This window comes from Prionailurus bengalensis, chromosome D4, assembly GCF_016509475.1.
Source record: "Prionailurus bengalensis isolate Pbe53 chromosome D4, Fcat_Pben_1.1_paternal_pri, whole genome shotgun sequence".
Taxonomy (NCBI): Eukaryota; Metazoa; Chordata; class Mammalia; order Carnivora; family Felidae; genus Prionailurus; species Prionailurus bengalensis.
The window spans coordinates 29,116,590-29,144,049 of NC_057359.1; the positions used below are offsets into that span (position 1 = coordinate 29,116,590).

General features: G+C 50.4%; 1 protein-coding gene and 1 long non-coding RNA gene across 13 annotated transcripts in view; both read left to right on the forward strand.

The window, feature by feature from the left end:
• LOC122475127 (aminopeptidase O (putative)) overlaps window positions 1–17,705 on the forward strand; it is a 343,878-nt gene extending 326,173 nt beyond the window's left edge. For 2 of the 12 annotated variants that reach the window (XM_043566831.1, XM_043566826.1), the window contains 3 exons: window positions 11,501–11,587; window positions 13,720–13,864; window positions 16,522–17,705. In XM_043566831.1, the coding sequence (XP_043422766.1) occupies window positions 11,501–11,587; window positions 13,720–13,860 (228 nt within the window). In that variant the 3' untranslated portion in view covers window positions 13,861–13,864; window positions 16,522–17,705. The other 10 variants (XR_006295098.1, XR_006295097.1, XM_043566825.1 and 7 more) reach the window with 10 other exon arrangements.
• A 2,916-nt stretch (window positions 17,706–20,621) lies between these two features.
• LOC122475130 lies at window positions 20,622–26,539 on the forward strand. The gene is made up of 3 exons (XR_006295099.1): window positions 20,622–22,893; window positions 23,400–23,622; window positions 26,427–26,539. It is a non-coding gene; the product is annotated as an uncharacterized LOC122475130 (long non-coding RNA).
• Window positions 26,540–27,460: the final 921 nt, after the last annotated feature.

The window sequence follows — 27,460 nt, forward strand, 5'->3', positions numbered from 1 at the left end:
TAGTGTAAGGTGTTATATCTCTGAATTCTGAAATTGATCCATAGTTGTGACTCTGCCCATTCCTTTTAATGCTAACATTCCTTCCATTCAAGGTTACCATCTTCTTCTGCAGGGTGTTCCGGTCTGTTCCCTGTCATGCAGAGCTCCCAGTACCCCTTTCCTAGGCTGCTTGCTTTCCCACAGTATTCCAGCTACAAAATAAATAAAGCACTCCTATTTTGTTTTCCACACAGAACAGTTTAGAGGAGAGATTAGATGTGATCACTTAGGTCTTGTTGCCGCCTCAGGCTGCTCTGTCGGTTGCATTTGTTAAAATGCAATCCACTGAACTCCATGCCTCCTTCTGCTCTGGCTCCACGCACAATCTAAGCAGCACGAAGGCAGATGCTGTGGCCTTGCTGACATCTGGCCCCGTAGTCCTGGTGCCGTGTGAGAGCTGCATGGTGCAGGGACACTGGGCAGGACCAGTGCCGGGGCTCAGCATGCCCCAGACGCGCCTGCAGTGACACCCTTCCTGCCCTCCCTCCCTCCCAGAGGCTGCTCTCTGTACACGTACCCCAGGACGTCTCCAGGTCCTCAACCAGCATTGTCAAGAGGCACCATCCTGGCCCAGAGCCCCACGAGGCAGTTTTGGGATTAAACGTGAAAGAAGAGACCATTATGGAGAGTGAGAATGGTGTGGTAATAATTAGTGAGATGGTTTACCAGGGTAAGATATGGGGCGGGAGCTTCCAGAAAGGCAGGTTGGCATCTGCCATATCCAGCATTGGGCTTTTTGTCACAGTTTTTTTGCAGGGACAAGGGGTCTGGCTTGGTGGCCCCTTGATGTGGTTAAGCTCAGGTTGCAAATCAAGCGGTCAACTGCTAATGAACCCAAACTTTAGGATGTGAGCTATAAATAGTGTGAAATAATACCCACTTTTTAAAAGGCCAAGACCGTGCTTGTGGGGGGGCACTCAGCTGCCCCTTTGACACAGCATCGTATTTCCTTTTCTAGTTTTCAGAGCTGGGTGGGGTACAAGTTGAAAAAAGAGATCAGGGTAATTTTCTTTAGTTGCTTTAGATATATACCTGTCTTTAAACTTTGTGCCTTTTATGATGTGGGAAAGAACAGAGCTCTTATATAATTCTTTAGTTATATTTTTTTTCTTTGTTGTATTTGGTTTATGAAACAATGTTTTAGAATATTTCCTTCCAAGTCAGGAAGATCTCTCTAGGTCTTTCCTTCTTGGAGTTTTCTTGATTATTCAGTTCAGTGCCTCTAGAATTTTCCTGGGGAAATCTTGCAATGACTAGTTTCCCCTGCTATAGTGTGATAAAGGAACTTTTCAAAAAGTGATCTAAAGTGACAGAGTTGAAAGACTTTTATTTTTTAGATGAATATTCCTTTTTGTTTCTGAAGGCAGGGATTGTGTTTTATTTACCTTGAATTGTTACAGTATGTTGGGGCTGCTGAAATATGTGTTAAATGATGAAGATAAAGGAAAAAGTGAGCCACTTAATGGCATAGTCTCAGTTTTTCTTCTAAGGACCATTTAAATAAACACTTAACATCAGTTCATACTATTTATAATTTATCTGTAAATACAACAAAAAGGAAAGGAACATTTAATAGAGGGGTGGTTAGCCATAGGCTCAGCCAGACTTGATTAGAAAAGTTCCTGGTCTCTTCCTGTTCTTTGTTTTTGGCCATTTGGTGCTCAGCAGCAGGTCTTGTGGTATGGAAACTTTAAGGGGCATCATCTAATCTTGCTATATACCTCTCCACTCCCAATCTGTACAGATTTTCTCAGCAAGATGCAGAGATGAACACATTTTCTGGGGTTACAGATAACATTGCCCTAATGCTCTTTTGGTAGAGCCCAAAACCCAGCTACAGCTCATGTCGATTTTGTCTTTAAAGGGCTCATGAGTGAAATCACTGGGGGGTTTTGTTCGTTCTTCTGGGCTCTTTATACCTCCAGTAGTTTACATATTTTTATATTTCTGTGCTGAAATACACACCAAAAAAGCACTGTATTGTTTGTGGACACTGCCCTTTTTTTCCCCCACAACTATAAAATGAGCCATGTTCACACATAAAGTGTCCCATAAGTGCCCTAAAATAGAGGACTCACTTTTGCCACTTTCCAGATCGCTTTTCTTCTCTCCAGTGCCTTGCCTGGACACTTTCCTTGCTCTCTAGTTCCATGGCACATCAGGAGTTGAGGTTGGGTTAGTAGCCTTTGAGCTGTCAGTACCTATGCACCACACACAGAACACAGCCTCTCCTGGGGGTGTGTGTGCAGGGAGCCTTCCCCAGGACAGCTGCTGCAGGCAGGGGGCAGTGTTCTGTGGACCCCACACAGTTTCCTGGCAGCGTGTGCCTCTCACGTGCGAATGTTTGTGCCCGTACCTGATGGCAAAGAGAAGATGATATTGGATTTAAATTGTTTAAAAATTTAAGAGTCCTTGTTTATATGCAAATGATGGCATGTGTTTTGTGTGTGTGTGTGTGTGTGTGTGTGTGTGTGTGTGTGTGTGTGTGAGAAATTTAAAGATCAGCTAAACCTTATGGGATGGCAGTGTAACTGGTTCTTCTAAGCTACTTTGTCTGCATGTTGCTGCACTGCAGCCTTGAACCACGTGGACCCATGTTCGGTAGACCAACCGTCTCGCCCCTCTGTAGGGAGAAGCAGCCCACTGTGCTGAGCACAGGCGGAGCCTGCCATCCAGGAAGCAGTAGGCCAGAGCCGGCCCTGCCCCAGCCCTGCTGTCAGGACACCAGGTAGTTCCCTCAAGAAGAGACCCTGGGGGCACCTGGGTGGCTCAGTCAGTCGAGCTTCTGACTTCGGCTCAGGTCATGATCTCACAGTTGGTGGGTTTGAGCCCCACATCAGGTTCTGTGCTGACTGCTTGCTCAGAGCCTGGAGCCTTGCTTTGGATTCTGTGTCTTCTTCTCTCTCTGCCCCTCCCCCACTCACGCTTTGTCTCACTCTGTTTCTCAAAAACAAATAAATGTAAAAAAATTTTTTTTTAAAAAGAAGAGACCCCATAGTAGTCCCCTTTGCTGAAACAGCCTTCCCCAGTTGGGCTCTTGAGTTGTTTTTAATAACAGCTCTGAGAAATAATATAATTTATAATACATAAATATAAAATATTTATTATTTATATATTATTTATGTGTATGTTTATATGTTATATAAATAATATAATAATTTGCTCATTAAAACAAATAGTATATCCACAGGAGAAGCAAGAAGGGTTAGAACTTGCCCGAGAGAACTCTGAATAGGGCTGCCTCCTTTATAATCCTTGATGTCTGTCGTACATTTATCCTCCCTGTCACTCTCTGTGGACGTGTCCAGTGTGGGGGTCCCCACAGCCGTCTGAAGGATCTCTGTTTTGCAAGTTGCCTCAGCATGAGTTGTATTTGGCTGTAACCAGTTATGACCGGTTTTACATAACCAGAGCGTGATGGATGGTTGGTAGGAGCCCCGAGAAATTGCTGAGAGCCTCTGAGGCCTCCCGTGTTGCCTTTACCCTGGGCAGAGGGATCTGCCCACCTGGCTTTGTGACATCAAGTGCAGAAACTTTTCATTTCTTTTTGTTTCAAAAAATCGCGTAAAGACTTCTGCTCTTCAAGAGAAAAGGAGAAGTGCTAGGGGTCTTGATGTGAGGGCCACACGGCTGAAGGATCTTCCATGTTTCCTCGTGAGGGAGAGCGGATGAGGCGTGCCCAGCCCCAAACAGAACGCTGGTCGGAGATGCCGTCTGTCCCGGAGTCGCTGCAGAGGCTTTCCTGCCGTTGCGCTGCTGGGCAGGCCTCCGTCACCAGCCGTAAAGCCACTTTAAAGCAAAGTTAAATCTAATTTCAGACACAAATGGAAAAAGCAGGTTCATTTATTGCAGTGTTAGACTTATTAACTCCCAAAAGCCATGGGCCTTCATCTTTCTGTTTACAGATATAAAATGGAACTCTAAATGAGGTTTAATGGGCTTCCCAGATCATGTTCCCCAGACAGACTTTTTCCCGTTTAACAGTCAATTTTGAAATCAAAAGGACTGAGAAGAAAGGGGAGTACTTCCTGTCATAAATAGGATGGGTGGTATTCTTCACAGCGTTTTACAGCTTCCAACTGCGCCTTATAATTCCAAAGTCACTGGGAAGCATTTGAGTCTTTAATAGTGATTCATTCATTCAGAACCGTTTATCAAGTGTGTACTGTGTGCCAGGCACTGAGATGAGGCCCAGGCCCCTGCTCTCACTGAGCTTGTACCCTGCATACACAGGCAAACAAGGAGATGCAACCTGTTCCATGAGGCACAACACCGAGTGGCCAGTGGTGGTGGAGTGCTGATGAACTTGGGCCACAGAGGCAAGGTCAGGGATGCACATGTACAAGATCCAAAGAGCAAACAGGTGTGCTGGGAAGAGTGGGACCACAGCAGGGCCGTCTAGTGTCACAGCAGAAGTCCTTGTCCCCTCCCCTCCTGTGTGCTGGCCTCTCACAGCCTGCTTGTTAAAAAGCCATAGTCTCTTAACATACTTTGAGACTTTCTGGGACACACTGAGACTTTACATTAGCAGGGGAGCATTCCCTGCCGTTGTTTTTAAGTGATGGTATGCAGGCTGCACTCAGCAAGCAAACCCGACAGCGGCAGGTAGGGAAAAGGAGAAATGCAAAATAATATATCCATGTTGAATGCTGCTGTTAAGATCAGAAATGAATTTGGCTGAATGGCTAGAATTTCATGTTCATTGGGTTCTCCATTTGTGCAAACTTAACGTGTTTATAATTTTTAAACATTTAAAGATAAAGCAAGGGAAGCAGCTTCCTACAGGAGCCATAGGTGCCTGCTCAGGCTTGGATGTTGACGTGCATCAAACCAAACCCTGGCTCCCAAACCACAGCGACAGAAGCAACATGGTTGACTCTCTCTCTGACCTTGACTGATGTATGGTGTTGGTGACACAGTGGCTATCAGAGCCAAGTCTAAGGTATTAGCCAAGTTACTGGAACTAATCTCTTGTCTTACATATACAGCAGTCTCTGCTCATTCTGTGTGATTCCATTTATTTTTCAGGCACAGTAACTCCTCTGTGAGACTCTGTTTTTCAAACTCTTCCTGCAAGGCCCCACAGAGTTTACTGTTTAATTTAAAGGTGTTTCCTACCTGACACAGAGGTTCAGTCTGCTTGAAGAACCACTTAAATTCTTTTCTCAAACTGGTCTTTAGGAGGTTCCAGAGTACACCTTTTTTTTTTTTTTTTTTTTTTTTTGAGAGGGAGAGAGAAGAACATGCATGTGCAAGAGGCGCAGAGAGGGCAGAGAGCGAGAATCCCAAGCAGCCTCCTACTGTCAGCACAGAGCCCGTCACAGGGCTCAATCCCAAGAACCGTGAGATCATGAGCTGAGCTGAAATCAAGTCAGACCCTCAACTGAGTCACCCAGGTGCCCCAGAGTACACTTTTAATAAAAGTTAGAAAAACTACGTTTAAGAAAAGTTTAAAAATCACTTCAGAAAATTAGTCTGTTAGATAATAAGCAGGCTGTCAGGGAGCATTCCCATAGAAGAGTTTTTTGTTCTTTGAAATTAGCTTCATGGAAAACACTCAAATTGAAGTAAGAAAAGAAAGAAAATTAGGTAAAAGCTGTAAAAGAGCCTTGGGAATTGTGAAGCGTTAGCAAGCATGGGATCTGGGGTGTGTGGTGATTCACAGAGGGGAGCCCCGGCAGTGTGGGGAGACGAGCAAGCTGGTTGAGGGGATCACTCTTCCTAAAGACCTCATTTCCTCAGTGTCCTGTCACTCACCCATGCGTGATGCCTAACCATCCGCGTTTGTGCTGGGCTGGGCCCACCAGCTCAAGAGACGCTCTATTTCAGAAGGAGTTTAACTCAGGCAAAATGGGACTCAGAAGCCCCACATTCAGGAACATCCTAGATTTCCGGGCAGGACCGGGCTGAAGCAGGCCTGAGCCAGCTCACGGGGACCTCCCAGCTCTGTGTTCTGTGACATGGTGCAGGTAGATTTGGAGGTTGAACATTTTACCAGCACACTTAGACCTTTCCTCACTCCAGGGGCCTGGGGTTTGGGCTTCCTTCTGTCCTAGAGCAGGTGACCAGTCTGTAGCATGTAGCCATGCCAACTCAGCCCACCCTGTTTTTGTAAATAAAGCTTTATCTGAAGATAGCAGATCTCACACCATGTATTTACATACTGTCCAGGCTGCTTTGGCAGTACAATGGCAGATGGGCTTTGAAAAGCCAAGAAACACTCACCCTCTGGCCCTTGACAGGAAAAATTTGCCAACTCTTGTTCAGAGTTCGATACAAAACTGGTTCTGGATGCATGAAAATTGTCAGGTTGAAAAGAGATTGGGGTTGTGGGGGGGTGGGCTTCTTCTCCAGCAATCTCTCTTTGCTGTTTCCAGGAGAGAATAATTACATGAGAGGGAGCACCAGCACGTCCTAACAAAGGTCATGGTCATATCACAGGGAGGCCCCACTGGGTCATGGGACTTGTCCCCTTGAGTCTGAGACATGGATTGGGAATACAAATGACCCTGTGAGGCAGGTGCCAATTTTTGGGCACTGCTGGAAATCAGGGGAGCAGGCCAGAAGCAGTTCAGCTTGGCCAAGCCCTTTGGGTAGTAATAACTTTCTTGAAATGGCATAAATGCCAGGGGGCTAGGGCACAGCTAAGGGTTTTGTTTTCACAGGTGGTTTGGGAAACTCCCAGGTGCCTGGCCCTTGGGTATACTTCGGGCAGGACTGAAGAGCCAGCTTCCCTGGGCCTCTCGGCCGCTCCCTGGTGGTGCCCCTGCTGCTTCTCCCAGGGGGAATCTCAGACTCCTGAATCCCCTCCCCAGCCCACCCGAGAGAGCCCAGCCCTCTCACACACCTGCCTTCCCTCACACACCTGCCTTCCCTCACACACCATCCAGGCTGCCCTCTCTACCTTCAGCACAGGCGCCTTGCTCTGTCATTTCACCAGTTAACAAACACTTCCTTGGAGATGATACTCCCAAGATTTCATAATTTCAATAAATAACAGAACTTCTGAAGTAGAAAAAGCCAGAAACTGGCACTCCAGCTAAAGTGACAGACAGTATATGGGACTCTTTGCTACTCACAGTGGGTGACCTCATTTTCACAATAGCCCAGAGGGGATGCACACTTACAACCCACCCACCCCCACCCCCCACCCCAGGGAGCAGGGCCAAGCTGACAGAGCTGCTGAGTGGCTTACCTGGGTCTCCAGCCTGGTGCCTCAGGCTCTGTGACTCAGGGCCCAGTGGGTCATGAAATCAATTGAGTACCAACTAGCATAAAGAAGAACAAAATACCTGAGTAGGGGAAAGGATTAAGAAAAGAACCATGTTTCTGTCTATGTGCATGTATATCCACATGTATACACATCACATGCAGGGGACTGTTTGGACACCTAGGCCACATGTCTACCACGTCCCCCAAGGCTCAGGCCTGTTGTCACAGACACAGCCCATCCTCTTGGAGAAGTCCCTGCTGAGGTTCAGGGATCCACCATCCTGGAGCAGTTATGTGGATTATTGGAGGGTTTTCATTCTCTGTCACCAAAAGTGGGTCTGATGAATCTGCTTCTGCACACCTACCCTTCATTGTCCCCCCCCCCCCCCAACTCCCAATTCTAAGACCTGCCCATCTGGACCCAACCCCAAAGGACCAGTCACGTTGTTTGGCACTCTGGGGAGAACAATGATGTCTGTGCACTCATCATTGTTCGTGGGGGCTTTGGAAACCTGGAAACTTCTGGAATCCATTTCCATTGGTGCAGATTAGCATGTGTTTTAAAACCCACCTGTGCACTGAAGCATCCACATCATTTTTCTGTTCAGAGTGTCCTTTGAGCAGAACTCTAGAAAGCAGATTTTCAGACTAATTTTTATCGGACCAAAGTATTTGTGGGCACACAACCGTATATGCATGTCTGTCTACCACAACTTCATTGCGACATTTCGGGAAGAACCAGGAACCTAAGTTCTCTTTTTCCATATCCTTCGTCAGTCCCGTGCCACATGCTCTGCTAAGTGTTCCGTGTGTGTGCTGGGAAACCCCTGCGTGGCCATTGTGGGGTGTGCCTGCTTGTCCCGGCACTGGTAGGGGAGGTGGGCCAGGACCCATCCTGAAAACGCAACGGTGGGGAGGTGGACACGTCCTTGGAAACAAGGCCTCCGGTACCCTCCCACACACACTCGGTCCCAGGCAGCCAGAGAGGGGGCACGGGCACTCAAGGTCCCTGGGACTCCCCTCTTTGCTGCCGTGGGCAGCTCTGTCCCTTTTCTCATTCTCTTCAGGTTCTTGGCCTTTCCTTCCCTCCCCACGTGGTCCTCACCCCTACTTCTCCATCCAGCCTGATCACATTGACGGTGTTCGGGGCTAACCTGTTGGCTGACTCCGGGTTTTCAGGTGATTCCTATGGGGCAGGACTGGGAGTGATGTGAATTTGAGTCTAGTTCAAAAGGTCATTAAAAGTTTTCATCTCTATTAGCATAACTGCGGTGTAATAAAACATGACTCTTTGAAGTGTAATTTGGTCAGTGTTGGCGTGTGTGTGCACCTGCAACATTGGAACTAAATGAGCAGAGTCGAGAAGCCACAGGTGCTGTGGGAGGGCTGCTGGGCCCGCACTGTCATGTACATGCACGATGTTTATTTTTCATCTCATGGAGGAAGTTAAAAGTCCAAGTGACCACTACCCCCATTAACTAATTAATTAGAAATAAGAGCAAATGTACAGGATGGACAGCTCTCTCCTCAGAGACCTGTTTGAAATTCTCTGGCTCTGGCTCCACAGCATGGAGAACCTCACTTTCCCCATTTCCAGAGGGGGCAGGAACTTAGTACGAGTATGTGACAGCCTCTGTCAAGGACTGTTCAAGTTTCTCAGTGATCTGGAGAAGGACTATTCTGGCAGTGCCCACTATGGAAATAATTGCTAGGAAAAATTAAGATAGGTGTGACTTTGCTGCCAGCTTTTCAGCAAGACCCCCATTACGTGTGGTGGCAAGTGGCCATGCGAATTGGGTCCTCAAGTTTAGGGGATAAAAAGTGAGAGTTTTCTTTGTCAGCGAAATATGAAGAGAGGTAAAAACCCTGTGCGCAAGCAAGAAATGTGTCAGGCCCTTAGCCTCACACAGCATGTCTGTGATGTCTTTTAAACATCCTGTCACTGAAATACTGAGATGCACTGAGTTCTTTTGTAAAGAAAAGGCTTGTTGTTTTTTCTGCTCTTAGAGGGGAGGGGAGGGGAGCCTGGGCTGTGCTTCCTGGATGCCGTGTTGGCCCTCAGGGGTCAGAAGACTAGATCTCTTATTAATCGTGACAATAAACCCTTTTTAACAGTAAGAGAAGTGGCAATACTGACTTCATGTTGGTGTGAAGGAGCCTTCACTTGGGGCTCCTGGACCTTTACCCGGTGTGGTGGGACCACCCCACCTTCTGCCAGCCTGGGGGGTCTTACTTTACCAGGAAATAGGCCCTTGTTTAGGCCTTGTTATCTCTGTCTGTGTAGATTGGGAGAGGAGAGCACGGGAAGAGGAAATGAGAGGCTGAACCCTCCATTTGAAAATCAGGTCTAAAAAATACAGCCTCCCCAGGTGTTAGAGTGCAGAGAGGTATGGTGTGGGCACGTCACACACACCTAGGCGGTCAGGTCAGAGCACTTGGAAAGCCGACGGAGCTCTCCATCACCCCACCAAAAGCTGGTGCAAGCCTTCCAGTGTGCAGGTGTGAGAGGGGATTGCTCTTCCCCAGGGGGCATCCCACCAGGCCACACCGACTTGCCGGTTCTTCTCCTGACCTTGGGGAGCTGGCCCCCGCTTTCACCAAGGTCTCAAGATATGGCCAGCGGTATCTGAGGTGTTTAGGTTACCGTGATAGGGAGAAAACGGGGCGGGGGGGGAGGGGGTGGCGTATAAGGGTGCTGGTCAGGTCCTCTCCAGGGCTCAGCCTGTGGTACTCGAACCAGAGTGTAGGAGCAGGGGTCTGGTGGTTCTGGTGGCTTCTGATTAGTGTAATGGGACGAGCTGGCTTGGAGCTCTGTTCAGTTGTCTTTTTTGTGAGACCGTTTTAGGGGCTGCCCTTCATGGTCTGTTCATTTCTATTGGCTGTATAGGAAAGAACATTCTGTGGAAGATGGAAAGATTGCCAAGACCAGTGCAGTCCAACCTCTTCCCATTTCTTGTGATGCTCTGAGGCTATTAGCTCATTTCCATTCGCCTCTGAAATTCCTTCGTAGATATAAATTCATTGGCATTCTGTCCTTAGAAGTTCAAAGGGCTCGGCTGCCCACAAGCAAAAAGCAGCACCACCAGATCCCCCGAGTTAACACCCAGTCTTGGAGAGGACTGTAGCCCAGGGGAAGGATTCTTCCCAGAAGATTTGTTTCTTCATACTTACTTGTTTGTGTGCAAATCTATTTATAGTAGATTAAAGGAGAGAGCCGGCCAGCAGTGGGTAATGATATAATTTACAGGGGCCCCAGTCAGAATGTTGAAATTGCTTACATTATCCCATTGCCACAAATGGATTACTATGCAGGGTCTCCTTTTTTCAAAGACAACGAAAAACAAAGAGGGAAGGAAGGAAGTTAGGTGCTTGTAATCACTTCCATGTATGGCTGATGTTGAGCCAGGAATGGAATAGAAAGTGGTGAACTCCTCACTGGGGATAATTGAGAGGGCTTTGAGGCATTGGCCTGCAACTAGATTCTGAAAACCAAATTCGGGTAGACTCTCTATCCAGCTAAAGAATGTGCCAGAAGTGCCAAGAGCTGGCTGGGGCTCTGCCTGCATCAGCAGAGCTAGCTAGTGTTGGGACTAGACCCCTATATTGTCTGTAGGGGCTGGAGCTCCTGGCAAGTGCGTTTTGGTAAACCTTTAGTCAAGTGGATCTGGACTGAACGACGCCCACATTTAGCTTGTTCATTGGCGGCAGGCTGCACAGACCTGCGGCACAGTGCCCTGTTCTCCTTCCTGTCCCCGGGCGCCCTCCCCAAATGCTGCCGAGGTGAGCTGTGCATCTTCTCGGGAATGTGGAGAGCAGTGTCTTCCTGAATTTACCGTGTTTATTGTTAACAGCAGCATTGAACCAGATTGGTTATTGCAGGAAATTAAGCAGTTGCGGTTTTAAAGGGAACCGTCACTGGCTGCACGCTGGAGGACAGAGCAGTCACCTGGCTGGGATGTGCACTTCATTTCCCACTTATGTTTTGCATTTATCTGTTTTGTCTTGCAGAATTGCACTTAAAAACATCAAAACACCTAACTAAAACGTGTATTTTGCTCTCCTAAAATTGACAGCCTTCCAGTGAGGGACATGGTTCCTTTCTTTGCAAAAGAAATTAAAATGAGATTTGGAACGAAGTATCATTAATATTCTTGAGAGTATAACTTTTGCTAATACAAATTCTGTCATTAAGATGGGCTAAGGAAACCCACCAGCTTGTTGCTTACTGGATTTTCTCTCCTTCCTTAAGGTTCGCCATCGGTGGTGTGAACTCATCATAAAGCATAAATACACAAAAGCGTACAAAGATGTGGAGAGATTCCTCCAGGAGGATCAGGTAAGTTTCATTTTTCAGCAGATGGGAATTCTTTTAAATTTTTTTTTTCAATGTTTTTATTTATTTTTGGGACAGAGAGAGACAGAGCATGAATGGGGGAAGGGCAGAGAGAGAGGGAGACACAGAATCGGAAACAGGCTCCAGGCTCCGAGCCATCAGCCCAGAGCCCGACGCGGGGCTCGAACTCACGGACCGCGAGATCGTGACCTGGCTGAAGTCGGACGCTTAACCGACTGCGCCACCCAGGCGCCCCTGGGAATTCTTTTAATGCTGTCTCCTGACTGTCCAGTGCATTTACTAACACAGGGACCCAGGTCGTTAACATCTTCTTCATCACAAATACTTAAGCATTTTCCAAAGATTTTTAAGAAGTAGGTAGGAGCTTACCTAACACATTTTGGAGCTGATTCCCCGTCTCCCCCAACTTTGTCCCTCTAAAACATGAATTACACCTCTTCTTAAAGGCTTTGGTGGTTTGACCCAGCTGTGGACCACTGTCATTACTAAATGACACGCATGCAGACCTCACAGCATCCCCAAATCTCAGGCCGTGGCTTAGCTGTCACGGTGTGTGTTCGTGTCTTTAGCGGCTCTAATTTAAAGTATGTGTGGACATGAGACTAGTCAGGGAGAGCCGGCCTGGCTAGGACAGTCTGGTCTATACCTGCACCAGCCACACCCTGCCACACCTCACTGTTCACCAGGGGAAGGCAGTCACCTTCCAAGGAGCCTGCAGGAAACATGTATGCGCACGAACGTGTTGGGGGGTGTCTGCCTTGCGTCCTCTGCACCACCCACATCTGCCCCGCACGGCCGTGCATGGTGATGTGTGTTCTGTGGGTTCTGTCAGCTGCTGGAAGGCAGACTGCAGCTGGTTGCTGTTAGCGTGACCATTGTGAGCGAGCTTTCTGCCGGGTACTGTGGGCTAGAGAATGGAGCCATGCTTCAGTGGGGGTGGGGCAAACAAAGGGACTTTTGATAGGGCCTGAGTATGGGGGGCAGCCGGCAAGTAAGGGCTCGTTCTTCCCACAAAGAAAAGTACATGACTTTGTACTAGGAGAAATGTCACATTTGCACAGTTGGAGCAGAGGTGTTTGGAAACACAGACAACAAAGACAAAATATAAGAGCAACTTAAGGTCTGTTCTGAAAACCAGAAGTAACTCCTTTTTAGAGCCAAGACCGTTGCCAAATAAGGATGACCGTAACTCAGCTTTTTAAGGAAAGGATTTTTGAGCCCCATACTACCAAATTTTTATCTTGTGCTAAAAGGATCTTTTGAGATCCGCCCTCTAATTTGCTCCAACAGAATGTAACCCGTGGCATAAGTAAGCTTGGAATCAGAGAAAAGGCAGAACCAAAGGGTTCTTTTGGTCTTCCAGAACCTAACTGGCTGTTTGTAAAACTGTAGGAAAAATGCAGATGTGCATGTCTGTGGACCATTGTCAATACCAAATGACTCACAGCATCCCCAAGTCTTGGGTCAGGCCGTGGCTTAGCTGTCACAGTATGTGTCCATGTCTTCAGTGGCTCTAATTTAAAGTATGTGTGGAGAACATTGTTTTGGGAACTGAAGAGGCGGTGTTTGCTGCCACGGCAGGGATGGTTGAGGGGCTCTGTCGGGCTGGGCTGACGCAGCGGACATATTTCCCTGGGTGGGGTGACGTTCTCCCTGCTGTGGTGCCATGTGACGTGCTGGTCTTCATTCCCCAGCCGCACCTCAGGGCGTACTTCCCTGAGAGAGGTCCTGCAACCCTGTGACACTCACACCATGCCTCGGAGGCCACTTTCAGCCACGCACGTTTCCGTGGTGGGCATTGTGGGGACCTCCCTGACTCTCCCTGGTGATCCCGACACAGTCATCCCTGGAGAAATGCTCATGCATCATTCTGTCACCGATTAGATTGCCACCACAGTCCTGTTGATGGAATTGATTGTTAAGAATTCCAGGGGGCTTCAGTGTGAACAAGAAAGTGAAGGGATCGAAAACTGTTGGCTTCAGGAGGACAGCCACTCGGCCGTCTTCTCTAGGGTCTTTGTAGTTTCCACACGGGCAAGTGTGTGTTCCAGCAGCGCAGACCGTGTGCGTGTGGACGTGTCATTTCTTTCCCTTCCGTGCTCTGTGCCCCACAGGCCATGGGCATCTACCTCTACGGGGAGCTGATGGTGAGCGAGGACTCCCGGCAGCAGCAGGTTGCCCGCCGCTGCTTCGAGCTGACCAAGGAGCAGATGGACAGATCCTCAGCCCAGGTGGTGGCCGAGATGTTATTCTGAAGAGGTGATTCTCTCTCTTCCGTTTCTCCACTGTTCGGTTCTAACCAGAGATTCCTCGTAGGAGCCACGTGAGTCGATAAGGAGGCGCTGAGCCACGGTCCTCCACTCCTCAGTGGCTGGTGGCCTGGGAGTGCAGGCAGAACCCACTCCAGGCTGGCCAGGTTGGCCCCAGGAGCAGAGGCTGCCCACCCCGGCGGAATCACTTCCCTGGGCACTGCTTTGGCCACTTTAGGTTTTGTTACTTGTAGGGACAAAAACACAAGAGAGCATTTGGAATAGGTTTGGACGGTGGAAGCACTGATCCAGTCTTCTGGTGAGGGCTCACACGGGAGCACGTTGCTGGGTTACCTCGAACCCTGAGCTCCGTGCAGGCGTCTGGGTCCATCCCCAGCCCACCATCTGTATGAGAACATGAGGGTTCTGACCAACTTGAGGGCCTCTTGCCAAGGTGTGCCATGTGCTCCTCGACCCCGCTGTGCCTGGTTTATTTCTCACCTCACGTTGGAGTGGAATCTCCTCCTGGTCTACGCTGCAGTGCAAGTCCTAAGTGATTTAAGCTGCTTCCTGTTAATTGTCTTGGAATTGACCTATTAGATGTACATTCTAGGAGTGTTTAACTGTGGGTTTCTGCATTTCACAAGTCACGTAGCAGAGGTATGTGCTGCTTTGTTAAGTACAGCTGTGGGGCTGTGGGTGTATTGTCGTCATTTGTTACCTTCTCAGTGTTTCTTCATGGTTTCACATGATGTAATGGGGCCCGTCTAATTCTTTTTTTTTAATTTCACATCAGATCTCAAGCATTTTTCATGTTCTACAGCTTATCGACAGGTAGAATTCTTAATGGTTATTTAATATTTTATGTTGGTATTCTTAACCCAGTGTCAGATTTTGTTTGCTTCTGATGTTTTGCTGTATATTAAGACCATTTCTAACATGTGTTAGTGTCTTAGTTATTTGAAAGAACTGTGATATGAAGGGGAGAAAAGGGATTTTTATTTATTTTTTTTTTAATTTTTTTTTTCAACGTTTATTTTATTTTTGGGACAGAGAGAGACAGAGCATGAACGGGGGAGGGGCAGAGAGAGAGGGAGACGCAGAATCGGAAACAGGCTCCAGGCTCTGAGCCATCAGCCCAGAGCCTGACGCGGGGCTCGAACTCACGGACCGCGAGATCGTGACCTGGCTGAAGTCGGACGCTTAACCGACTGCGCCACCCAGGCGCCCCTAGAAAAGGGATTTTTAAAGTAGGATCCTCTTTTTCCATAAGAGTGCAGGAACCACATTTCCCAGGAAACAGAGTAGTGGAAATGATTGCCATGGCTGTGCATCCTGTATAGCGGGACCCAGACCTTTCCTTGGTGGCTTCGGGTCCTTCAGGGCCGGGCCAGTTGAGAGGGACCGGTTCCCTTGTGGTAGGCCCCCTGTAGTAAGAGTATAGATCATATTTCTCTTTAGATTTTTGGTTTCATGGAGAGTTTGGGATTCTTGAAGACTGAAACACAGTGGGGCGGGCTGTTCGGCCCACTGTCCCCTGTTCCAGCTTGTGGAGAACCACAGCGGGCACCATGGCTCTCCGTTCCTCGTCGTGAGTTTTCAGGGAGGTGGTCACGAGTCTGCTCCTTCCTGGGAACTCTTCCCGTTCCTGCCCCTTGTGGGTGAACGTGGGGGCCCCGTGCGTGCCCTGCCCCTCGGCCGTCCCTCAGCGACGACGGCACCTGCCGGCCCCGCGGGTGCAGACGGCAAACTGCGCAGGGGCAGCCGCTCGTTGCCTTTTTAATTTTGTGCTCCAAGGCTGCACAGAGCCCTTTCGATTTAAGACACTGGGCCTCTGGGACGCCAGGTAAACGTGCAACAAGGCGAAGTCAAGGCCACGCGGTAGCGGGCGGAGCGGTGTCGGCGCCTGGTGCGTGAGGAAGGCGGTGCGGGCGGTGAGCAGGCGCGGCGCTGCTCCGAGTGCTCTGGCTGCTTGGGTTCCTGGCATGCTGATTTGTGACTTCAGATTAAAATCACATTGCCAGGGATTACCACGCAACCACGACCTTGGCTGCTCCTCCGGAAGCCATAGTTCTCTCTCTCTGCAGTTCGGAGAAGATGCTCATCTTGTAGCTCTTCTCCAGAAACGGAAGAAGCCGACGGCTGTGGAAGATGCTCGCCAGCCCCCCCCCCCAGTGTGCCCAGCCGACGACCTCTCTGACAAGGTGCAGAGCTTAGCTGATTGGTGAACAGTGACTGGTTTCCGCTTTGTTCACAGTGGCTAAGTTCTGCACCTGAAGAGAAGGTGAGATGGGGACAGTTAAGTTGGAGCTGCTGGGGCAGAGGCCGCCACCGGGTGGTCCGCTCAGGCGCCGGGCGCCACTCCGGACGAGGCGACACCCACGTGGCTCCGAGGATGCACTTTCTCCTGTCGTGAATGCACCAGTGTGCCAAAAGTCTGCGGAAATATCAGTCCACTGATTGGACACCTGTCTGAACGGTCAAATGTATTGAAAGCTGCAAAAATTCTTCTTACATACAAACTAAAGCTAAATGCGCCGGCAAAAAGTCCAGACAAAACTGTCAGCAGTTGGTTGCATGTGAGTAGGGCTGTTGCTTTCAGAGGAGACCCCTGGTTGTTGTCTCCCCCTCTTCCCGAGCATGGTAACCTCTCTTTTGTGTTCGCAGCCCCGTGGGCCGGCGCAGGAGCTCCCAGCTGAGGCACTGCTTCCGGGCTGTCGATTGGACCCGCCCTCCGGTGCCTACTGAGCTGATATCAGTTCTCATTTTACACACTGGCTCAGTTCAGCAGGAACAGGAGTCGAGCCCTAGAGCAAAAAGCCTTCCTGTGTGTAAGTGCCCGGAGGCTCCGGAGCTGGGACTGCGCTCACCGAAGACCGCGCGCCTGGACCCCCGGCAGCGGCGGCGCCCGTCTGTATGTGGCCCTGGGGTGTGGATGTTGGTGGCATCGTAGTGATATGTTGACACGCAGGGGACGAGGGGACGGGCTTCCGCTCCTAAAGGCAGAACGCGGTTAGCCCTTCACGGGACCCAGGCCACGCTGCCTCCTTGTGCGCTGGGTTCAGGCTGCGGAAGCAGGTGCAAAGAATGGGGCCCGGGTTACGGTCGCTGGCTTTCACAGCCGTGTGTGAGCAGTGCGGCTGTGAACCCCACTGTGGGGTCGTGAGGTGCGGCGGGTCTCATCCCATCCTCTCAGTCTTGTCTCCAAAGTGGAGAGCGAAGGCACGCAGCGGTACTGGTTTACAAGAATTCCTCCGTTGTTACCAGGCTGTAAATTTTATTGCTGTTTCCTTTGCAGGAAAGGTCACAGCGAGATTCTTTTTCATGCATCTACTCCTAGCCCTGGTGGGACCAGGATCGCATTGACCCTGGACATCAAAGGAAGGGTGTTGGGGCTGCTAAAGCCATCAGCCAGCAGCGTCCAGGCCTTGGTGCTTCTCTTTCCAGAGGCTGCTGTCCCTGGAGTTCACGGACCGCGTGGTGCCTTTGTCCCCCGCCCTGAACTTGCCACCCCAAGACACGGAATCTGAATTGGATCTCTTCTGTGAGGTCAAGGCAGTTCTTTCACACAAACGATGAAAGCTGTCTGAGAAAAAATCAGAAAAACTGCTGAACTTGTTGCATGGATCCTCTCAGCATATGGCTGCACTGGATGTTTTTTAGAATTCCAGGAAGTCAGAGATTCTGTATACTGGGATCAGTGAACACCATTTGGTATTCTTCTCTGGGTCATTTCAGAAAGATCCTACAGGATTGTCTTGATTGCTAGGTCTTGTTCTTTAGCTATTTCTGAAAGGGCAGGGTAAGAATCCAAGATGTGTTCATAATAAAACATGATTGCTGTTTTTGTATTCCTGCGTGCTTCTGAATTTCATACTTTTTATTATTTTTTAATACTGTTTAAAAAGAAAAATGACGTTACCCCAGGGGTATTCTCTGCAACCTGATACCGTCCCTCCTGTCCACTGGTTGGTCTGTCACCCTCCAGGTGGCCATGGGAGCGTGAAGGGTATGCTCCTGCTCTGATGGCGCACACGTACGCACATGGAAACCAAGCTTCCAGGCGCTGTTCTGGAGGGAGGGTGGTGTGAAACCGCGGGAAGCCCTAGTGGTTGGTACCATCCTGAGATTGTGCCAGAGCCCAAGCTGGACGAGAGCAGCCTCAAGTGCAGCTCCAGGCTGTGTTCACCCGGCTCTGCATCGGGCTTGTGGGAGGAAGCGTGGTTTTAACACATTCCTTCATTGAAAGCTCTTGGTCTCCAGAATTCTTTTAACGGTGACTGTTACTCTAGAAGGTTTCCTAGGGGTTTGCTCTTCTCTGTTACATGCGTTGCATATGATTGTATGTGCTTTGTTAGCCATAGTGGTACAAGATTCAAATTTTGGGGGCCCCCTGGGTGGCTCACTCGATTGAGCACCTGGCTCTTGAGTTCAGCTCAGGATCCCGGGGCCATAGGATCAAGCCCCTTGTTGGGCTCCATCCTGAGGGTGGAGCCTGCTTAAGATTCTCTCTCTCTCCCCCCGGCTTGCATGTTCTCTCCCTCAAAAAAGATTTTTATTTGTGAATTTGAATAAATGCAAGAACAATGCTTCCTGGGAAGCGTTGGGATAAATGACACTGTCTCCCTCTGGTCTGTGTGAGTGTTCGGCCGTCTCGGGTGGAGCGGGAAGAGACCCAGAGGCACCGACAGTGCTTGCCCACCTGGCTGTGTGCACAACAGCCACTCACTACCTCCTCGTGGGCTGTGGGCAACCAGCCGGCCCAGTGCTTAGCCTCTTCTTGTGAAAGCCTCCTTTGTCCTTAGAAACCACTGAGGCAGAGCTGAGCTACCGCATGCACGGGATTTTGCACCAAGACAGCTAATTGCCTTGCTCCCGTGATTCCAAGTCCTCTGGGGTTATCTGAACTGACGCCCCTGGTCACGGCTTCGGCTGAGTCCCGTGGGTTGTTTGCCTTCTCGGCTTGCAGACGCGGGCATCCTTACCTGTGTCGGGTGTGGTCCCCACAGGGACCACAGGGAAGGTGAGGGAGGAAGAGTGAGTGGGCCTGCACGGAGACCTCCTGTTGGTGCTCTGACCACACCCCGTTATCCACCCCTTCCGAGTTTCTTCAGAATCTCGAACAGGTTTTCCTAGCTTGCACCTCAGCATCTCCTAAGAGGACGGCAGCGAGGGTGCGGAAGAGGAGCCCAAGGCCAGAGCCTGGCGGGGCTGCTGGATTGCAGAGTGGCCGCCGTCAGCCAGGAGGCAGGTCTCTAAGGCCGGCATGCTACTTTTTTAAATGTTTCATCTGCTTGCAGAAAAAAGCTTCATGCTGGTAACCGTGGCGGGTCACCTAGGGCATGTAGTAGGATTTGAGTTAGAAAGCACCCTGCCCTCCCTGGGCTGCTTTTCTTCACACGACCACGTGGCACCTCCCAAGAGTGGCCTCGGTCCAGGCCGGAGAATTCGCAGAAGACCCAGGAGCCCTGGGGACAGAAGATGGGCTGTGGTGGAGACCAGGATCTGGGTGTGAGCCTGCCCTATCCTGGTTCCCACTGTGGATCTCGCCTCGACGGGTTTAACAGGCCAGATCCCCGAGGTGTCCTACTAAGTGACAGGCAGCGTATGAATGTGGGTCCACATGCCTCAGGATTTTCCTCCCTGGGACTGCACCACATGCTGTGGCCTGTGCACTCAGTGCTGCACTTGTCAGGGACGGCCCACCTCTTCACAACAGGCTGAGGGTTGACAGGCCTCACTCTTCATCCGATTTGCTGTCAGAATGGGCCTGGGCCAGGGTGGGGTCAGGTGACTCCAGGTGACCTGCTTTGGGAAAATGGCAGCTTGAGTCAGATGCACTCAAGTCGCTGTGGAGGAGTCACAAAAAAACTGCATGGCAGTCTGGCACACTTTCTCGGTGCCACAGTTTCTGCTGTCTGCTCTCCCGGACCCCGTTTCTGGCCTTGGTGGTTCCCCTGACCCCTGCCATGATTCCCATGTGAAGCAGATGTGACGGGATGAACCATCCCCAGAATGAGCGTGGGAAGTAAACCAAGAGGAACAAGCCTCTTACCAGCAAGATCGCACATCCCCAACAGAGGGTCCCACAAATCCCCGTGGGTTCCCTGGTCTAGCAAAGCAAAGAAACACCTAGAAACCTTGGTCCCTGCCCCTTACAGCTTCCTTAAGTGGTAACTCTGACCCCGAAACACTCAGCCTTTACTGGCCGTCAGGAACCAGTCGCTTCATGGGGGCTGTTGGGGGATCCCCACCAGGAGTGGAGTCTGTAAGCAGTCTCCCTTCTTGGGAGGAGCCCAGGCCTGCCGAGCCCTTGCAAGGGATGTGGGGGACACTGCGGGAGCCTGCCACCGCCCCAGCCAGGCGGTCAAACACAGGACGGGTGGTGTTCTACCAGAAATTATCCAAGAAGCAGTCTTGTTCTCTGAGTTGACTGGTGCACTGCCAAACACCGTCCACCTCTCTAGAACCAGGGGCCTCCACCCCTCAGTGAGCAGACGCTGTGTCTTCCAAGAGCAAGTCAGGCTGGGGACAGGAGCCCATCTCCCCGGTTCACCTTGGCTTCCAGCATATTTGGCAGCGGCCAGCAGGCCTCTGGTGTCCCCTGGGTCCTCCACCCTGTGCTTGGGCTGGCTGGGGCCTGGCTGCCACCCCCTGGCCAGCCTGAGGTGGTCCTGTGCCCCCTCTTCTGCAGTTAGGCTGAGGGTCCGAGCTTCAGAAGGAGGAGGTGTGGGAGCCCCCACCCCACCCCAGGAGCCCCTGCTGCCTGTCCGGCTCCCACCACCCAGCTTTGGGCCTCAGCCAGGGCCAAAGTGCTGGGAGCTCTGTCTGTACCAGGACTGGAAATGGAGGTGGGGGAGGAGGCAGGGAAGAAATACAAGGGAAGATGTTTCAGTTCTCCCTCTTGGCCTCTATTTTAGGATTACAGGGTTTCAAAGCATTTATTTTTATTGGAATTTCAAATCAAAACATCGAAGTAATAGACTCCATCCCAAATGAGGTACAGACATGTCACAATAGCAAGAAGAACCCGGTACCCCAAGTATAGGAACCAGAAATAGTAAACTGTGTCCCTAACCTTCCACCATCCCTTTAAAATGAAGAACAGAGCTCCAAAAGAGAGGCTTCAGACAGATGTTTCCAGTGCGTTCTGGCTTTCTTCCCTGGCCTGCCTGGTTCAGTGTGGACACTTGGCAAAGGGTGAGTGCAGGCTGCGCCTTGGCCTGGGTTGGAGCTGTGGGGAGCCGCGTGGGGCGGCCCATCTCACAGTGCCTGCCTCGGCCTCAGTCGGCCTCACCGAAGACACCTGAAACCCACCGGGCAGCTGGAAAGCAAAAGCTGAGTGAGCTGTGATCAAGGGCCAGTGCTTTTAGAGCTCTATGTTCTGGGCCAACCACTTGCTCATTCAGTAGATGAGCGGCCGGCTAGGAGAATGAGGGGCACGAAGGGGGTCTGCCCACCCCTTCAGCAGGGCAGACCTACACTGGTGAGTGAGTAGTCTGTCCCAGCGGGCCTCCTGCTTGACAGATCTCTGGGCACCCCAGGCCTGTGGCCTCTGCTAGCCAGCCTGCCTGGGGTGACAGGGCCCACCGCACCCCATTCCTGAGAAGTAAGAGAGGGGCTGCTGCAGCTGTCACAGGCAGGTGACAAAGTGCAGCTGCTTTGGGGTTAGATGGTCCATTGGAGTGCCCTCTCCTCAGGACACCTTGGGCTGAACCGGCTCCTGCTACAGAGGGGGAGGTGGGGGGGCTTCAGTGCGGGGTGGGGGCGGGGTGCCCAGCTATGGTAAAGACTCCATACCTAAGGGACCCTAGACTTCTGGAGCCCCTTCAGCCCAAGGTCGGGGCTGGGCGGGTAGAGAGAAGCCTGAGGGAGGTGTGGGTTTAAAGGGCTGTCTGGACCTCCCAGGGTGGTGCCCGAGGCCAAGCTCAGCGGGGAGGGCATGAACTCATGGCCCCCGCCCCAGGCCACTGTCCTGAGGACAATGACCTGGGCCTTCCCTGGCTGGGCCCTGGGGGTTTACAGGGTGGAATGGGAGGAGAGGCGGATCCGGGCTATTCACAGGCGGGGGGTTTTATAGATCTTTTCCCACCCTTTGGTGCTGTCTGGGAGATTGATCGGCTAATAAGGCATTTCTGTTCCAGTCCAGAGGGTGTGAAAAAAGAAGGAGGCGGCCATCAGCCGAGCCCGGGGGCGGAAGGAAACTCCCGTAAAACTAGACGTTCCCAGGACCAGCACTGGTAGCTGAGAGCCTCCTGCCAGGATGGCGGGTGGGGATCGGGCACCCTGGTGTCGGAGCACGGGTGCAGAGGACCTGCCGGAGCAGCCCACGCTTGGGAGCCGGGCCTGGGAAGGGCTGGTGATAGCAACAAGAACGGCGTGTGTGTGCGTGTGCGTGTGTGTGCGCGCGCGCATGCGTGATGCAAAGCAGAACGCAGAAATGCAGGTAAAAGCCTCTCCGGCCGCAGATTTCCATCTGTCCCACACAGCGCACGTGAAACTGCCCTGGTGGAGATAAAATGAGCCCAGGGCTTTGGCTCCTCAGCCCCCAGGACTGGGAAGGGACGGAGAACTCTCAAAAGGCTCGTCCCGCCACCTGCTCCAGCTCCACTTTACGCCGCTGTCACACTGAGGGGGTGCAGGATGCCGCGGTTTCTCTTTTCTTAAGCCTCCTTGTGCTCCTTCTGCCGGCCTATGGCTGTGGCTCCTCTGCCGGAGCCCAGCCCAGGAGGCGTTCCTGTCTGTGGGCGGTGCGGGAGGTGCCGGAACCGCATGTGGTTGGGCCCTGGCAGTACTGCCAAGAGCCCCGTGTTCCAGAAAGTTCTTTTCCGTTCTAACAGTCTTCCCTTGTTGCACCGGGTCTGGCAGAACAGGCCTCGGGGGCAGGAGTGTCCTAGGACTGGAGAGGATACTCCCGGAGATGGGAAAGGCAGAAGGAAAGGAAGCCCTCTGGGCTAAGACCTCAGCGCTCCTCAGCCTGATGCTTCAGGCTCCACCACCCGACCGCCTGATTTCAGTCTCCCAGGACTTGAACATCAGGTACGGTAAGGAGAGGCTCTCAAAGTAAGTGTGTGTCATGGGGATAAATGAGAGGATAATTGGGATGTTGGGTCATGGCCCACACCCTGCTTCTACCGGGGATGCTCGGGAAACCCCAGTCCTCAGGCCATCTTCCCTGTAAGTCTGGCATCTGGATGCAACCACGTTGTCTTTTAGTAGAAGACTCAATGTTCAATGCTAGAACATAAGTCCCTTAAATAAGCTGTAAAATGGCATGGTGCTGAGCAAAGTGCGGGAAATACCAGGAAGGGTGTCCCCTTGTGCAGCTCCAGGTGGCCCTGAACCCCCGTTCCCTCCTAGCACCGGTTGACACAAGCCTGTCTTGCAACAGGCAAACCTGAATCCACCTGTATGTGTTGCTGAATACAATTTTTTTTTCTTGGTATACATCAAAGATGCAAACAAATAGAAACAATATGTAGAGCAAAAAGTAGGTTTCCCGCCACATGTTCACCTGGTCCCTTCTCCGAAACCTTCACCATTAGGAGCTTGATGGGCCTGGCCCCGCACAGACTGACTCCACAGATGCACTCCGGTAAGCGCACGTCCACGGCCCCGGCTCTGTGCCCACATGGGAGCAGAGCGCACACCGATCTTTCCATGTGACAGACTTTCAAGATTGGCTCGCAGGAGGAGCTTGACTTCTGTTTGGACGTTCCTGTGGTCTGAACATCACATCCTTCAGGAGGCAGTAGTGGCACATAGCTGGTGGGCTCCTTTGCTCAGAGCCCGGCCCTGCCAGACGTCATCTGTGCATCTCCCTGGGTTTGTTTCCTCATCTGTAAACTGGATAACTGTTAGGTGGTTGTGAGAATTTGATGAATGAATTGATGTAAAACCCTGATAACAGGGCCTAGCATCAACTGTTAGGGTGTGTGTTCCTCTTTGTTCATTTGTTGATCTGTTTAACCGTCCCTTTACCGCGGGGCTTTCGAGCTGTTTTCAGTGAGTGCCTATTTGAAACAGTGCTGCAGGAAGTCTCCCTGGGCATTCTGGATATTCACGGCACCAGTGTGTCTCTGGGTGGGTTCCGGCGAGGTCCGCGCAACCCGAAATGGAAAACGGTGGCTCTGAAGAACTGGATATTTGTTAATGGAGAACAGGATATGTAAAATTTTTTTATTTAATATTTTAATTTTGGAAAATTTACATAAGAAAATTTACTGTCTTAACCATTTTCAAGCATACAGTGCAGTGGCATTAAGTACCTTCCCAGTGTTGTGCGACCATCACCACAGAACTTTTTCATCTCCCCAGGGTGAAACTCTGTCCCCATTAAACACTAACTTCCATCCCCAGACCGCCCCCTCCCTGCCCCTGGCAACCTCCATTCTGTCTCTATAAATTTGTCTACTCTGGGCACCTCTTATAAATATTGTGTGTAATCACACAGTATTTGTCTTTTTGTGTCTGGCTTTGTTCACTTAACAAAATATTCTCAAGTTTTGTCTATGCTATAGCAGGTGTCAGAGCCTCATTCCTGGTAATATTCCTCTGTCCGGATAGACCCCTGTGTTGATCCACTGATCTGTCGATGGACCCTTGGATCGTTTCCATCTTTGGCTGCTGTGTATAGCCACAGGGAACATGGTGGACAAATACTCCTCTGGGTTCCTGCTTTCAGTTCTTTCAGGGATACACCTAAAAGTGGAATTGCTGGATCATATGGCGATTCTGTTACCACACTGTTTTGGGGATGTATATATTTTATTTTTTAAATTTTACTTAAAAAATTTTTTTTAATTTTATTTTTGAGAGAGAGAGGCAGAGGTCGAGTTGGGGAGGGGCAGAGAGAGAGAGGGAGACACAGAATCTGAAGCAGGCTCCAGGCTGTCAGCACAGAGCCTGATGTGGGGTTTGAACTCACGAACCACAAGATGACAACCTGAGCTGAAGTCATGCTTAACCGACTGAGCCACCCAGGCGCCCCAGGGATGTATACATTTTAAATATTACAACATGACCACTTGTCCTTCTCTCTGTATGTGGGACACAGTGCCTGTGTCCCACCCCTCACCCATCTGGCCGTGTCAGTCCTTTTGGCTTTTCCAACCATATCGATATGGGACAAAAAATTGAGTTTCTCATAGCCGTGTTAAATATTTTTTAAAAGTCTTGCCAGAGTCCTTTGTATTTCTCCTGTTAATTGTGTACAGTGTTTGTATCACTGGCCCATCAGTCTCTGGGTTGGGAGGCCTTCTATTGATGTAAAAGAGCTTTTACAGTTAGAAACTTAGTTATTTGTCATGTGTTGCAAATGATTTCCCCCAGAGTGTTATTTCTATTTAGATTTTTGGTTATTTTGTTTTTAAATTTTTATTTTTTTATTTATTTGGGGGGTGCAGAGAAAGAGGGAGAGAGAGAATCCCATGCTAGGTGTGGAACCTGACATGTGGCTCTATCTCACAAACCATGAGACCATGATCTGAGCCAAAACCAAGATCAAGAGTCAGACAACCAACTAAGCCATGCAGGTGCCCTGGATTATTGGCTAAAGTTTCTGTATGGTCAATTTTATTTGTCTTCTGTGGTTTCTGGGGTTTCTTTAAAAAAAAATGTTTAGGGGCGCCTGGGTGGCGCAGTCGGTTAAGCGTCCGACTTCAGCCAGGTCACAATCTCGCGGTCCGTGAGTTCGAGCCCCGCCTCGGGCTCTGGGCTGATGGCTCAGAGCCTGGAGCCTGTTTCCGATTCTGTGTCTCCCTCTCTCTCTGCCCCACCCCCATTCATGCTCTGTCTCTCTCTGTCCCAAAAATAAATAAACGTTGAAAAAAAAATTTTAAAAAAAATAAATGTTTATTTTTGAGAGAGAGACACAGCCAGCAGGGGAGGAGCAGAGAGAGAGGAAGAGAAAGAATCCCAAGCAGGGCTGCACTGACAGCACAGAATCCGATGCAGGGCTCAAACCCACAAACTGTGAGATCATGCCCGAGCTGAAACCAAGACCGACTGAGCCACCCAGGTGTCCTGGTTTCTGGGTTTTCTTTTTTAATGTTTACTTATTTTGAGAGAGAGAGAATGTGAACAGGGGAGGAGCAGAGAGAGAGAGAGAGAGAGAGAGAATCCTAAGCAGGCTCTATGCTGTGAGCACAGAGCCCAACTCGGCTCAATCTCATAAACTGTGAGATCATGACCCTAGATGAAATCAAGAATTGGACACTTAACTGACTGAGCTACCCAGGTGCCCGTGGGTTTTCTATCTTACATAGAAAGTGCTCCCATTTGGCTGAAGGGCCCCAAATGGAGAATTTGTGGAAGTTTCCATATGATATGGGTGGGACCTCAGGCCCTCCCCACCTCGGGCAGGGAAAGACCCCTTCCCTCCTCCCTGGCCTCCCCACAAAGGACTAAGAGGCCTTCTTGGAAGCTGTGGCCCTGGGACTTCGACTTGCAGACCCAGGCAGGGACGTGGGTGTGGGGGGAGGGGGAAGCAAGGAATTCTAAATGAAATAGAAAAACATTCTTTCTACATCAGGGAGGTTCTGCTTCTATAAACGGCTTTTTATTTATCTTAGTAATAGGCTCTCTTCCCAGAGTAGCAGCAGCCTTCCTACCACCCAGTTCCAAGCAGAACTACCAGAGCCTTCTGTGGAGAGAACCCCAGCCCAGACTTCAAGATGCTGACATTTGGTAAAGAAAGAGGGTTGGACATTTTATTTTGGAATGTGTCTTTTCATCAAAGAAGTGGAGATCCAACTGGATTTCCCATCATCATCTTTTCCCTGTTGATCAAAATGCTTTTATCATATACTAAATCCCTTTACAGATCAATTCAAAAAATAATTATTGGGCATCTTTGATATGCCTGCAACTATTTCAGGTACCTGTAGTGGAGACAAGAATAGACAAAAGGTGTAAGCAGATTACCTGGTGTCTAGGAGTGGTGTGTCGGGGACAAAAGCCAAGGTGCAGGGTGAGAAGTGGAGGAGAGTGGAGTGCAATTGTCAATGTCAGGGAGGCCTCATGGAGACGGTGACCTGTGAGCAGACAAGGGAACTGGCCTGCATGTCTAGGAGGTTCAGGACAGCCCGTTCAAAGGCCCTGGTGTTGGAGTATACCATGTGTGGAGTCACTGTTGGGGGCCCATGTGGTGGTGGTGGTAGGTGGGTGAAGGAGTTGCAGAGAAAATTAGGAGAAGTCAGAGAGTAAAAGGGGTCCAGATTGTGTGGGGCCTTAAAGCCATTTTAAGAATGTTGGGTTTTACTCAGCGTGAAGTGCGGAGCATTTGGAATGCCTGGAACAGTGGCATGCCATGTTGCACTGGAGAGAGATCTCTAAGGCTGCTTGCAGCAAGGTGGGCAGGAGCAGGGAGGCCAGGCAGATGACGGTGTCTAAGAGTGGAGGGCAAGAAATGGTCAGAATATTCTAATGGCTTGGATGTGGGAGAGAGAGAAGAATCAAGAGTAACTACAGAATTGGGTCTCAGTCACTGGAAAGATGGAGTTACCATCCACTGATGTGGGAAGATCGTGGGTTTAGGGGGATGGCATGGAACTGGTGGCATCGGCTTTGCACATGTTAATTTGAGATGGTCATCCGACCTCCAGGG